A 13,169-nucleotide genomic window follows, 5' to 3' on the forward strand; every position below is an offset into this window, starting at 1 on the left:
TATTATTCTTGATTTTGTAAGCTCTAATAATCAATTAACCGATATTTTCATCAAGCCATTCAATAGGCTTGAGTTTGGTATTATTAGTTGGGATATATCTTGAATTTTATAATCTTGTTTATTATATTTAGCCATTATGTCATTCTTAATTTATTATTTTCGATTGTTTTCTTTTTTATGATTTCAAAGCGGGAGAAAATTAAGAAAGATATGTTTTAAGTTTGTTGTTTTATAATTTATGAATCACTTCATTGTTGTGATGTTTCATAATTTATTGAGGCTGAAGAATATGCTCTTGAGTAAATTTCAAGTATGAAATTTATGATGATATATTAAAATGCATTGATATTATTATTTGGACATATGTATTACTTTAGGTTTTATGAATTTCATACCATCTTTATTGAAATCATCATAAAGAAGAGGAGATTGTTGGCTTTTGGCCCATAATCTAATTAATTGATGTTTTGATGATAACAAACCTACTTTATTGGCCTATAATCTAATTAATTATGTTTTTGATGATAACAAACCTATACTTAATTAGTAACAAATTATCAATATTTTTAATGTTATATAGTGTAAGGTTGAGAATAACGATTTCAACCTCTTTTTCAACTACTCAAATCAAAGACAAAAAGAAGGAATTAGTAGTCGAAACAAGATATCTGGCGTGATGATTTGACGGTAAAATTGACATCATGAACCAATCAAAGTATGTTAGAAGAGTATCAAATGGCGGAGTTTCTAATTACTTTTAAGGAATAGAAATAAAATTACTTATACATCATATATCATTTGAATTATAAAAATATAAAGAATTCAAATTCAAATAGATTTTTATTATTTTTATATTACATTATACTATCATATTTAAAAAAAATAAAAAATAAAAAAATAATTTTGTAATATCTACCCATTCCTCTTCGACAATAAATATAAAAATATTTTAATAGTTCACCTTTCTTTTTCTTTTTTAATGGTATATATTAATTTATATTTTTGCTTTTTTTTTTTTTTTTGTAAACTCATCCTCTTCTCGGTCTTTTAACACATAACTTCCATAGTTTCTTTACTAAATTTTCCACGTGGCTCCCTCCAACCAATTTTATTTCTTTTCATCTTATTGTTGAGGGATCAAATTATAAATCTACTATTTTTTTTAGAGAGTTGTGTGTTATTACAAAATTCAAATACTTGTATTGGTTTAATCCAGAGCAGTGGAAATGATTGAGTTTGCTCGTACTATTTTGATCCTGAGCAGTGGAAATGATTGAGTTTGCTCTCGTAAAAAGATTTGTGTAGGGCTCTTATTCGAGGAAAGAGTAAGAAATGTGTATTCAAATTCTCAAGAGGCGCTTTGGAAGTGGAGTAGGTTGAGTTTGACTAACCCACTAAAAAACTAGGGTGTTATATTTTCTACTCTTTCCTATCTTATCTCGAAATTTATATGTTCTAACTCTTTTCTATTTTATCTCGAAATTGTTATGGTGACTTATTGCATGTTCTAAGTAATTATCATCTTACCCAGAATCGGAGAAAGAAAGAGGCTTTCCCAAATTTTTTTTATCCATTATATGTATAAAAGGTGGGGGGAGTGGTTATTGGGAAGGGATAGGAGATGAATATGAGAAATATAATTTATGTCTCGACCTCGTTTACCTATTAAAGATTTTTCATTCCTTCTTTTCTTCTTTGCTTAAATGAGATTTCATCTTGACCCTTTTCAACTATTAAGGTCTTTTCACTCTCTTCTCACTCTCATTCTGCCCCGTTCTAACTATCAAGATGTGATTTTATCTCGACATAATTTAGTTATTAGGTCTTTTCACATTCTCATTCCGCCTTGTTACACCTATAAAGTCTTTTCATTTCTGTTTGGTTATGGAGTCTCCTACTTATTCATAGCCTAGTCAACGGTTATACATATTAAAGCTATATCCGGTAAAGTTATATATATATATATATATATATGGTAAATAGCTATATATAAAAGATGTTAAATCAGGTAAAGTAGAGTAAACTGAAACATATATACATCCCCTTAGTTGTAGCTTTGAAAATGTACTTTCTATTCTATCTATTCTCTCTCATACATACTTCATCAATACAAATCCTTTAGCCAGAGTTCTCCTTGCATTCTCTCTCTCTTTTATTTCTTTGTGTTCATCTAGATCGAGCGTGTGCGTTGTTGTGCGATCCTAACAACTGTATTCAGGTGCATCGTTCCATCCGTTTCCAAGTAAGAAATTGTTTCGAAATTTCAAATCAGAAAATTTCGGGAAGGTGTAAACTTGCCGACAACAAAACCTTGGAGATCGAAGGGAAGGGAGATGTCCCATACAAACTCCAGCAGGAATCAGTGAATATTATAAGATGTCAGACACATTCCTAGTCTCAAGAAGAACCTGATCTTTATTGGTCAGTTAGATAGCATAGGCTATGCAGTAGAGTTTGGAAAGAGTTCGTGGAAGATTGTGAAGGGTGCCATGGTTGTTGCACGTGGAACAAAATCTAGAACCTTATACACTACTGCAGAGTGTATAAACATGGCTGCTGCTGTTGAGAGTGCTTCCAATTCAAGTCTATGGCAGAATAGACTTGGACACATGATCGTCAAATGAAGGAAGATGTTGACTGCGAAAGGAGCTTTAGAAGGCTTAGAATATTTTGATATGAGTCTTTGTGAGAGCTGTGTTATGGGCAAACAAAAACGAGTTAGTTTCACAAAGGCTGCCAAAAAAATCGAAGAAAGTGCGATTGGAAATGGTCCATACAGACGTTTGGGGATCATCTCCAGTTTTATCACTTGGTGGATCAAGGTTCTACGTCACCTTTATCAATGACTTCAGCAGGAAGGTATAAGTTTACTTTTTGAAACACAAGTCAGATGTGTTTGCAACCTTCAAGAAGTGGAAAGTTGAAGTTGAAAATCAGACCGGCTTGAAGATCAAATGCATGAGGTCTGCCAGTGGAAGAGAATACAAAAAATCAGAGTTTAAAACATTTTGTGTAGCTGAGGGAGTTAGATTAATAAGAATAATTCCCAGTAAGGCAAGACAAAATGGTATTGCAGAAAGGATGATCAGAACATTGAATGAGCGAGCAAGAAGCATGAGGATTCATTCTGGACTACTAAAGACATTCTGGGCTGATGCTGTGAACACAGCGTCATATTTGATTAATAGAGGGCCGTCCGTACCCTTGAAGTTCAAATTGTCAGAAGAAGTATGGACAGAAAAAGAACTCAAGTACTCTCACTTGAGAACTTTTGGTTGTACTGCGTATGTTCACGTTGATCCAGAGAAGAGAGACAAGCTTGGTGCTAAGACTGTGAAATGCTACTTCATACATAGGCTATGGCTCTGACATGTTCGGGTACAGGTTTTAGGATGGCAAGAATAGGAAATTTTTAAGACATTACGATGTGACCTTTGATGAAAATGTCATGTACAAGAACAAAGAGAAGATAAACTCCAAGACTACGAAGCAAGTAGGAGTTGAGCTTGAGTTGCAGGAAAACTCACCCAGTGATGTTACAGCAGAAGCTCAAGAAACTTCTGATTCTGTTGCTGAAGAACCAGGCGTGGAGCAAGTGACACCTGAGCAGGTGTTGAGGAGATCATCCAGAACTATCAGAGCACCATATAGATACTCACCCTCATTACATTATCTGTTGCTGACTGACGAAGGAGAACCAGAGTTCTTTGATGAGGCCCTACAAGTGAAAGATTCAACCAAGTGGGAGCAAGCCATGGATGATGAGATGAGCTCACTTGAAAAGAATAATACGTGGGTGCTGACTGAGTTATCTTCAGGAAAGAGAGCTCTGTTGAACAAATGGGTGTTCAAAATTAAGGCTGAACCAGATGACAGAAGGAGGTTAGGGCTCGGTTAGAAGTTAAAGGATATTCACAAAGAAAAGGCATTGATTATGCTGAGATCTTTTCTCCTGTTGTGAAATTAACTACTATCCGAATTCTGCTGAGTATTGTTGCATCGAAGAATTTTCACCTTGAGCAAATAGATGGAACAACGACGTTTTTACATGGAGATTTATATGAGGAGATCTATATGCAACCACCAGAAGGATTTGCAGCTCCAAGCAAGAAGCACATGGTGTGTAAGCTCAATAAGAACTTGTATGGACTGATACAAGCACCGAGACAATGGTACAAGAAGTTTGACTCCTTCATGTGCAAGAGTGGTTTCCACAGGAGTGAAAAGGATCTATGTTGTTACCTCAAGAAATACACTGATTCTTATGTATTTCTACTCCTGTATGTGGATGATATACTGATTGCTGGATCAAGTATGAGGGAGATTGTAACGACCAAAGATAATAATAAGAATAAGTAAATAATAATTATTAAAAAAAAAAAAAAAAAAAAAGTAAATTATCACTCTCTCTCCACCTTCCCCAAATATTTCTCCGACACCTCCTACAACTGCAAAATGATCTGGAAAAAAAATGAAACAGAAACAAAAAAATATGGCAGATTTTGAGAAAGGAAAAATCAGAAAAAGAAACAGGAAAAATCACAAATTTTGGGAGAGAATAATTGGAGATGACCTTCACTTCAAGCAGATTTAATAGGAATGGAAAGAGATGGAAAAGTAATCGGTAAGTTAGATCTTCTTTTCTTTTATCTTTTGCAAGAGATGGAGAAGTTATCGTAGATCTCATTTTCAATTATTTAGATTTTTGGATATCAGATGTAAAATCAAAATTGATTGAAAATGGCTTCGTGAATTGAGTCTAAATTGAATCATCATTTTTAGGAAAGAGAAGAAAATCATAATTGATGGATGCATAGCATTTTTACTGAGGAAAATTAAAATAGATTGAAAATGACTTCTCCAATTGTATAGTCATTTGAGAGAGAGGAGAAAACACAATAGATTAAAAATAGGTTCCGTTGATAGTAGTTTTTAAGGAAGAGAAGAAAACATTTTAGGAAAGAGAAAAAAACATAATAGATTGAAAAATGAAAGAGAAGAAAATAGAATAGAAAATGGTTTCGGTTAATGATAGTAGTTTTTAGGAAAGAGAAGAAAATAAAAAAATAAAAAATTGAAAATCGCTTCGGTTAATTGATAGTCATGCTAGGGAGGAAAAGAAAACAGAATTGATTAAATATTATTTTATAATTGCATAGTCATTCATATGAAATAAAAAAAAAGACAGAGAGAGGAGAAACAAAAGTGGTAAAAAGAGAGAAGGAAAATAGAAGATGTGAGAAATTATTATTATTTGTACCAAGAGAATATAATATTATAACAAACCATAGTTGGATTGAATGATTGAAGCACCATGAAATAATATTGACATATTTTCAATTTAAGTTTTACTACCTAACCAAAATTAGAAACAATGAAAACGTGGAATTCCATTTTTACTGAGACCGTTTTAGAGCTGTATTTCACATTGTTAGTTGGATTATTAATTAAAATGTGAAATGCTAACGAAAGGTGACGAACAGTTCGATATGAAGCGAACTCTAACAACCTTTGGAGCAGCTCTCGAGGAACGGGAGCTTACGTTAATTAAATTAGGGAATACTTCGGCTAAGGCCAACCAGGTAAGTGGCCTTACTATAGTATAGGCTAAAAATTGTATGAGTTACGATATTGTATGAACTATGTCGTACGATGCGGTATATGAGTTATGATGATGTATGACTTATGATGATGTGTGGGTTATGATTCCTGATGATGTGCTCAGTATATATATATTTTGATGAATGTCGTACTTGATATGTTTGATGCACTTTGTGGCAATATGATGAGTATGATGATTGCGTGACGTTTACCTTAATATGATGATGTTTTTCATATTGAGCATGCTATATGATGATGAGTGTCATATTGCATCATGTCGTTAGATCGACATAGGACACAACCCTAAGAGCGTGAAAATGATATTAATATAAATATCCACGAGTATGTGTTACCTAGAGTAACAAAGAGATGAGACTAGAGGGTTGTGTCAGAAGAGACATTATGATGGATTTAGAGGGACCTCATGCATATTGTATGTTCATAAGCATAGGGCTACTTCCCCTAGAGATGATGAGTGCGGATGCGCACCGTATGATGAGCGCGTATGCGCACAGGTGCGAAAGCACACAGATGAGGGTGTTCATGAGGTGCATGACACTATGGGGTTCCGCTGACCTCCGGACGTCGCTACAGATTAGCTTGACCAGAGGGTCCAGGGGGTGTGCGAGCGCCCTGGGGATTCACACTCGCACGTGTGAGTCATGTGTAGGGAAGTACTACACATCCAATTTGTCCGAGACTGGATGCCACCCCTAAGATGATTAGAGATAGGTCCCTAAATCATGATTGCATGTGTTTGCATTTGCATGGCCCCCTAGAGTGGGGCCACTTACTGAGTATTCTTTGAAATACTCAGGCTGTGTGCCACATCATTTTTCAGGTAAAGGCAAGGCGCACTTGTACGAAGGACGACAGCATCGCGAGCAGAGACTGTGGCACGTGCATAGGGTAGACTCATATTTAAATTTCTAGTCTTAAGTTAGAATAGGTTGTTTTGCATTTCATTGTTTTAAATTATTTTGTATTTGTTTTTGTTTTCTCTAAATTTCAGTATTTCATATTTAAACACGTAAGACCATGGCTGTGTTTTCCAGAGAAGAAGTTGTTTGAAACGTTTTTTTAGAAGTGTACGTTATCAATTATGTTCATGTAAGAGTTATATTTTCGCATTATAGATGAGCATGAGACGTTAGTAGCGACTCTGAGTATGTGGAAATATAGGATCGTTACAGAGATAAACCACTTGAAGGCAAGCTTGCCTTCAGTATTTGAGAGGAAGGATTTGAGTGCAGCAAAGCAGATTCTTGGGATGAGGATTTCTCAAGATAGATCTGCTGGCACATTAAATCTATCCCAAGAGCAGTACGTTGAGAAGGTGTTGTCCAAATTCAAGATGAATGATGCTAAACCCAGGACTACCCCCTTGGCAAATCGTATTAAATTGTCAAAGTGGCAATCTCCCAAGACAGTTGAGGACCGTGAGCACATGGCATCAGTTCCTTGCGCTTATGCAGTTGGGAGTTTCATGTATGCTATGGTCTGCACTAGACTTGGTATAACACATGTAGTGGGAGTTGTTAGCAAGTACATGACAAATCTAGGGAAAGAACATTGGGAAGCTGTGATGTGGCTTCTGAGATATCTGAGAGGTACATCCAATACTTCACTTTGTTATGGTAATAGCTATATATATATATATAATAGATGGTTAAATGTGGTAAAAGACATATAATAAACTGAAGCATGTATATATCCTAGCTTTGAAAATGTACTCTTCTCCGTCTTTGAAAATGTACTCTTCTCTATTGTACATACTAAAAAAATTTAAATCCATTAGCCAGAGTTCTCCTTGCATTCTCTCTCTCCTATTTCATGGGTGTGTGCGTTGTTTGTGATCCTAACAATTTCCTCTTTTATTCTGTATTTAAATGGGATTTTATCTCGAACTTGTTAGCTATTAAGGTCTTCACACTCTCTCCCATCTTGAGCTTATTTTCACTCTCTCCCCCATCAACCTATTTTCACACTTTTATTGTGCTCATTTGGAAGACGTCTCCACAAGTTAAATGTTGAGTTTTAATAAATACGAGAGCCATAGTCCAATCTGTATTTCTTTCATAAAAAATTTACAATACAATGGTCTCACTTCTTCTCACATTTTAGTGATCTAAACTTGAAAGGACCAAAAATAAAAATAAAAATAAAAATAAAAATAAAAACCCCAAATTGACCCCTCAAGAAAATTAAATTAATTAAGGGCACTTCACATTTCTTCCCGGCCCTCCGTAGTAAAAATAATTTCCCCAAACTCTATTAATCCGAGGTTGAATATTATAGCAATTTGGATGATCTGCCACAACCTTCAAATTGGACAATGGAATCAAACTATTATCCCAATTCATAACCTTCAGATTTCGAAAATAAGAAGCTTTTTGGAATCCTTCGCCTGCGAAATGCCCACTCCCCATTTCTGTCGACGTGTGAAATCCCCACGCCCTCGAATTCACCACCTCTCCGCCAAACTGTATCGTCGTTGCGTGGCTTTGAAGGTGAGTGAACAAAAACGCCGGCCAGTACCCGACCATCTCACCCGACCCGAATTCCAACCACCAATTCCCATTCTTCGGATCCTTTGAACAACCACAGACAACAACCCCCAATTAAAATTGGACTCACAATCTTCAAGAAAAGGCATGAAATTGAAATGGGTTACCTTCCGAACCAGTAAACTGATATCGAATTGGGCGCCATTGTAGGAGGAAGTTGGAGCAATTGCAGCTCCAATGGCGATTCTACGGTTGGTTTGAACGAAGCCTGGACAGAGTAAATTGTAGCAGCCTGTTGCTTGATATGCGTCGGCCTGTTCATCCAAAAAGTTACGGTCATTTCATTTTCAATCTGATTTTGTTGCTAATTTTTATGTTTTAATATTCTTACTGTCCAATAAGTGAACAATCTTGGATTGTTGTCTCCATACAGCTCTGGGTCAACCTGTAGAGAAAAGTTAGGCATATAATTGAAATTTGTATGGACTAGAAGATTGATTCGGTTTAAAAAGTTGCCTGCCACCCAGCTTCAATGGTGTTGAGATCACGTGGGAATGAACCGGAGACGAGCCACATTTGTGAGAGGCTGAACTCATTCCGATAGCTGACCCGCGGCTTCCATACGTTCATGCTTGCCTGGGCTCCGTAGTACTGTCCTCCACTTACCAACCCCACTGCATACTGGCACCAACAAAATTTACATTCATTTCAATCTTGGTTTCTCCAAAATCTTAACATTCATAAGGGATGACACAGATTTTGGAGAAAAAGACGTGAGATCCCACATCTGCTAGGAAGGAGAACATCGGTTAGGGAGAAGAACGAAACACCTTTACGGGTAGAACGAAACACCTTTTACAAGATTGTGGAAACCTCTTACAAGCTTAGACTTTTTAAAAATCTTGAGAGAAGCCCGGAAGGTTAAAGCCCAAAGAGGATAATATCGGCTAGCAGTGGGCTTGGGCTGTTTGGTATCAGAGCCAGACACCGGGCGATGTGCCAGTAAGGAGATTGAGAGCCAAAGTGGGTGGACAAAGGCGGTAGGACGCGGGGCCCCGAAGGGAGTAGATTGGGAGGTCCCACTTTGATTGGAGAAGGAAATGATTGCAAGAGTGTGGATTGTGAGATCCCACATTGGTTGGGATGAAAACGAAACACTCATTATCAAGGTGTTTAAGCCTCTCACTAATAGACTTGCACCCGAAAGAGAAAAGCCAAAAGAGAACAGGCCCCGAGAGGGTGGATTGTGAGATCCCCACATTGGTTGAGAGAAGAACGAAACACCTTTTTTATAAGAGTGTTAAACTTCTTCCCCGAAAAGGAAAAGCCGAAAGACAACAATATCGACTAGCTAGCTGAGTTGAATTTGGTTAAAGACTAACCTCATGGCCTTTGCCGAGAGAGTCTCTTCTTACTTTTCTTCCAAATCTCTGAACTGAACTCGCTCTCAACATATCCTTTTCCGTCGTTCTTCTAATCGGAATTGTCCCCTCTGGGCAGAATTCTCCAGACATGCTCCATAATTGGAACATTTCTGTCTCCACCTTACCGGAATGGCTCTGGTTAGACGGTCTCTCCGGCGGATCCTGAAACAACATTTCCACAATTAAAAACAAAACCCATTTCGAAAATTTAGCCACAGATTCCTTGAACTTACCAATGGCTTCTTTCCTTTGAGCAATGGATGATCAAAAGCTAGCTGTAGATGAGTTTCAACACAATCTATAAAGTCACCATCCGGACTCTGCACCCAAATAAAAGCATAATCATCAAGCTCCAAAACAGAGGAGATTAAACAAGAGTTATAGACCTGAATGGTTTTGACAGGGAACTTGTTCATTCGGTTAAGATTAGCTTGAATAAGCTTCAGTTTCTTCAACTGATTCTCCGACCAGAACACCGCTGTATGGTTATTGGGATGGATGTTTTTGTCGGGACGACAAATGGATGAAACGACAAGAAGGGAAAAAACAAGAACAGGAAGAAGAGGAGGGTGGAAAGTTTTAGAATCCATATTTAATCAAAGGAAAAAAAATAAAAAATAAAAAACATGAGTTGTTGTCTTTTGTGTTTGTATTTCTTCTTTCTTCATATAATATATATATATATATATATATATATATTGGATAAAGAACAGAACAATGGGAATTAACTCTTTCATTCTTTTTGTGGCTTAAAGTCTGGTCCTCTCATCTTGGAGCCCTTTCAACAAAAAAAAAAAAAAAAAAAAAACAAAAAAAAACAAAACAAAAACATCATTTTAGCAATTTTAAGTTTGTAATTCAAAATTAAATTTAAAATTGGAATTGAATAGGTTATGGTTTATTCTTTTTGTAGTTTTTGTCCGCTGCCAATATATTTATGAAATTGTTTAGTTGAATTATTATTGAAGTCCGGAAATAATTTAATTACATTAAAAATTATTCTTGTTACCTAAACAAAGACAATGTCTTTAGTATGAATGCAAACATGAAATGGATCCCTAAATTTGTGAAAATAATAGTTTAGGACAAAAATATGTATGGTATCAAAAAGCTAATTTTGAATATTTTTTTTAGGTTTGTTTGAAAGCCTCTAGTGGGGTTTTAAGTTTGTTGTTTTATAATTTATGAATGACTTCGGTGTTGTTATGTTTCATAATTTATTGAGGCGGTAGTATATGCTCTTGAGTAAATTTCAAGTATGAAATTTATGATGATATATTAAAATGCATTGATATTATTATTTGGACATATGTATTACTTTAGTTTTTATGAATTTCGTACCATCTTTATTGAAATCATCATAAAAAATGGGTGTTTTTTGGCCTTTGGCCCCTAATCTAATTAATTGATGTTTTGATGATAACAAACCTACTTAATTATTAACAACTTATCAATATTTTGAATGGTATATAGTGTAAGGTTAAAAATAACGATTTCAACCCCTTTTTCAATTACTCAAATCAAAGACAAAACGAAGGAGTTGCAGTCGAAACAAGATATCTGGCGTGATGATGTAACGATAAAATTAACATCATGGACCAATCAAAGTATGTTAGAAGAGTATCAAATGACGGAGTTTCTAATTACTTTTAAGAAATAAAAATAAAATTACTTATACATCCTATATCATTTGAATTATAAAAATAAAGAGAATTAAAATTCAAATTGATTTTTATTATTTTTATATTACATTATATTATTATATTTTAAAAAAATAAAAAATAAAAAAAATAATTTTGTAATATCTACTCCATTCCTCTTCCAACAATAAATATAAAAATATTTTAATAGTTCACCTTTCTTTTTCTTTTTTAATGGTATATATTAATTCATATTTTTGCCTCTTTTTTTTTTTGTAAACTCATCCTCTTCTCGGTCTTTTAACACAGAACTTCCATAGTTTCTTTACTAAAGTCTTCACGTGGCTCTCTCCAACCAATTTTATTTCTTTTGATCTTATTGTTGAGTGATCAAATTATAAATCTATTATTGTTTTTAGAGAGTTGTGGTGTGTTATTACAAAATTCAAATACTTGTACTGGTTTGATCCTGAGCAGTGGAAATGATTGAGTTTACTCGTACTATTTTGATCCTGAACAGTGGAAATTGTTGAGTTTGCTCTCTTAAAAAGTGTTGTGTAGCGCTCTTATTCGAGGAAAGAGTCAAGAAAGGTGTATTCAAATTCTCAAGAGGCGCTTAGGGAGTGGAGTAGGTCGAGTTTGACTAACCCACTAAAAAACTAGGGTGTTATATTTTCTACTCTTTCCTATCTTATCTTGAAATTTATATGTTCTAAGTAATTATCATCTTCTATTTTTTTTTTTTTTTATCCCAATTGAATTTTTTTTTATCCATTATTTGTATAAAAGGTGGGGCGAGTGGTTATTTGGAAGGGACAGGAGATGAATATAAGAAGTATAATTTGTCTCGACCTCGTTTACCTATTAAAGATTTTTCATTCCTTCTTTTATTCTTTGTTTAAATGAGATTTCATCTCGACCCTTTTCAACTATTAAGGTCTTTTCACTCTCTTCTCACTCTCATTCTGCCCCGTTCTAACTATCAAGATGTGATTTTATCTCGACATAATTTAGTTATTAGGTCTTTTCACATTCTCATTCCGCCTTGTTACACCTATAGAGTCTTTTCATTTCTGTTAGGTTATGGAGTCTCCTACTTATTTATAGCCTAGTCAACGGTTATACATATTAAAGCTATATCCGGTAAAGCTATATATATAGATGGTAAATAGCTATATATAGTAGATGTTAAATCAGGTAAAGTAGAATAAACTGAAACATATATACATCCCCTTAGTTGTAGCTTTGAAAATGTACTTTCTATTCTGTCTATTCTCTCTCATACATACTTCATCAATACAAATCCTTTAGCCAGAGTTCTCTTTGCATTCTCTCTCTCCTATTTCTTTGTGTTCATCTAGATCGAGTGTGTGAGTTGTTGTGGGATCCTAACAACTGGATTCAGGTGCATCGTTCCATTCGTGTCCAAGTAAGGAATTGTTTCGAAATTTCAAATCAGGAAATTTCGGGAAGGTGTAAACTTGCCGACAACAAAACCTTGGAGATTGAAGGGAAGGGAGTTGTCCCATACAAACTCCAGCAGGAATCAGTAGACATTATAAGATGTCAGACACATTCCAGGTCTCAAGAAGAACCTGATCTCTATTGGTCAGTTGGATAGCACAGGTTATGCAGCAGAGTTTGGAAAGAGTTCGTGGAAGATTGTGAAGGGTGCCAAGGTTGTTGCACGTGACACAAAATATGGAACCTTATACACTACTGCAGAGTGCATAAACATGGTTGCTGCTGCTGAGAGTACTTCCAATTGAAGTTTATGGCACAATAGACTGGGACACATGATCGTCAAATGAAGGAAGACGCTGACTGCGAAAGGAGCTTAAGATGGCTTAGAATATGTTGATATGAGTCTTTGTGAGAGCTGTGTTATGGGCAAACAGAAACGAGTTAGTTTCACAAAGGCTGCTAGAGAACCGAAGAAAGTGCGATTGAAAATGGTCCATACAGACGTTTGGGGACCATCTCTAGTTTTATCACTT

At 35.3% G+C, this 13,169-nt stretch overlaps 1 protein-coding gene across 1 annotated transcript; it reads right to left on the reverse strand.

Moving 5' to 3' along the window:
* Positions 1 to 7,814: 7,814 nt before the first annotated feature.
* Positions 7,815 to 10,122, reverse strand: LOC111778730 (protein neprosin-like). Its single transcript, XM_087127877.1, has 7 exons — positions 9,919 to 10,122; positions 9,766 to 9,852; positions 9,491 to 9,694; positions 8,625 to 8,789; positions 8,500 to 8,553; positions 8,276 to 8,422; positions 7,815 to 8,192 (listed from the first exon to the last, which is right to left on the reverse strand). The coding sequence occupies exons 1-7, from the start codon at positions 10,120 to 10,122 to the stop codon at positions 7,815 to 7,817; spliced, it is 1,239 nt and encodes a 412-aa protein (XP_086984003.1).
* Between the last annotated feature and the right edge of the window lie 3,047 nt (positions 10,123 to 13,169).

Source organism: Cucurbita pepo, chromosome 10 (genome assembly GCF_057944985.1).
Source record: "Cucurbita pepo subsp. pepo isolate OVF chromosome 10, ASM5794498v1, whole genome shotgun sequence".
NCBI lineage: Eukaryota > Viridiplantae > Streptophyta > Magnoliopsida > Cucurbitales > Cucurbitaceae > Cucurbita > Cucurbita pepo.

Bases quoted from the DNA above. Each gene is read 5' to 3' on its own strand.
- LOC111778730 (XM_087127877.1), bottom strand. From the start codon at position 10,122: ATGGATTCTAAAACTTTCCACCCTCCTCTTCTTCCTGTTCTTGTTTTT. The intron at 9,853-9,918 runs GTCTATAACTCT...ATTTGGGTGCAG, and splicing joins TCCCTGTCAAAACCATTCAG to AGTCCGGATGGTGACTTTAT. The intron at 9,695-9,765 runs GTAAGTTCAAGG...ATGTTGTTTCAG, and splicing joins TCAAAGGAAAGAAGCCATTG to GATCCGCCGGAGAGACCGTC.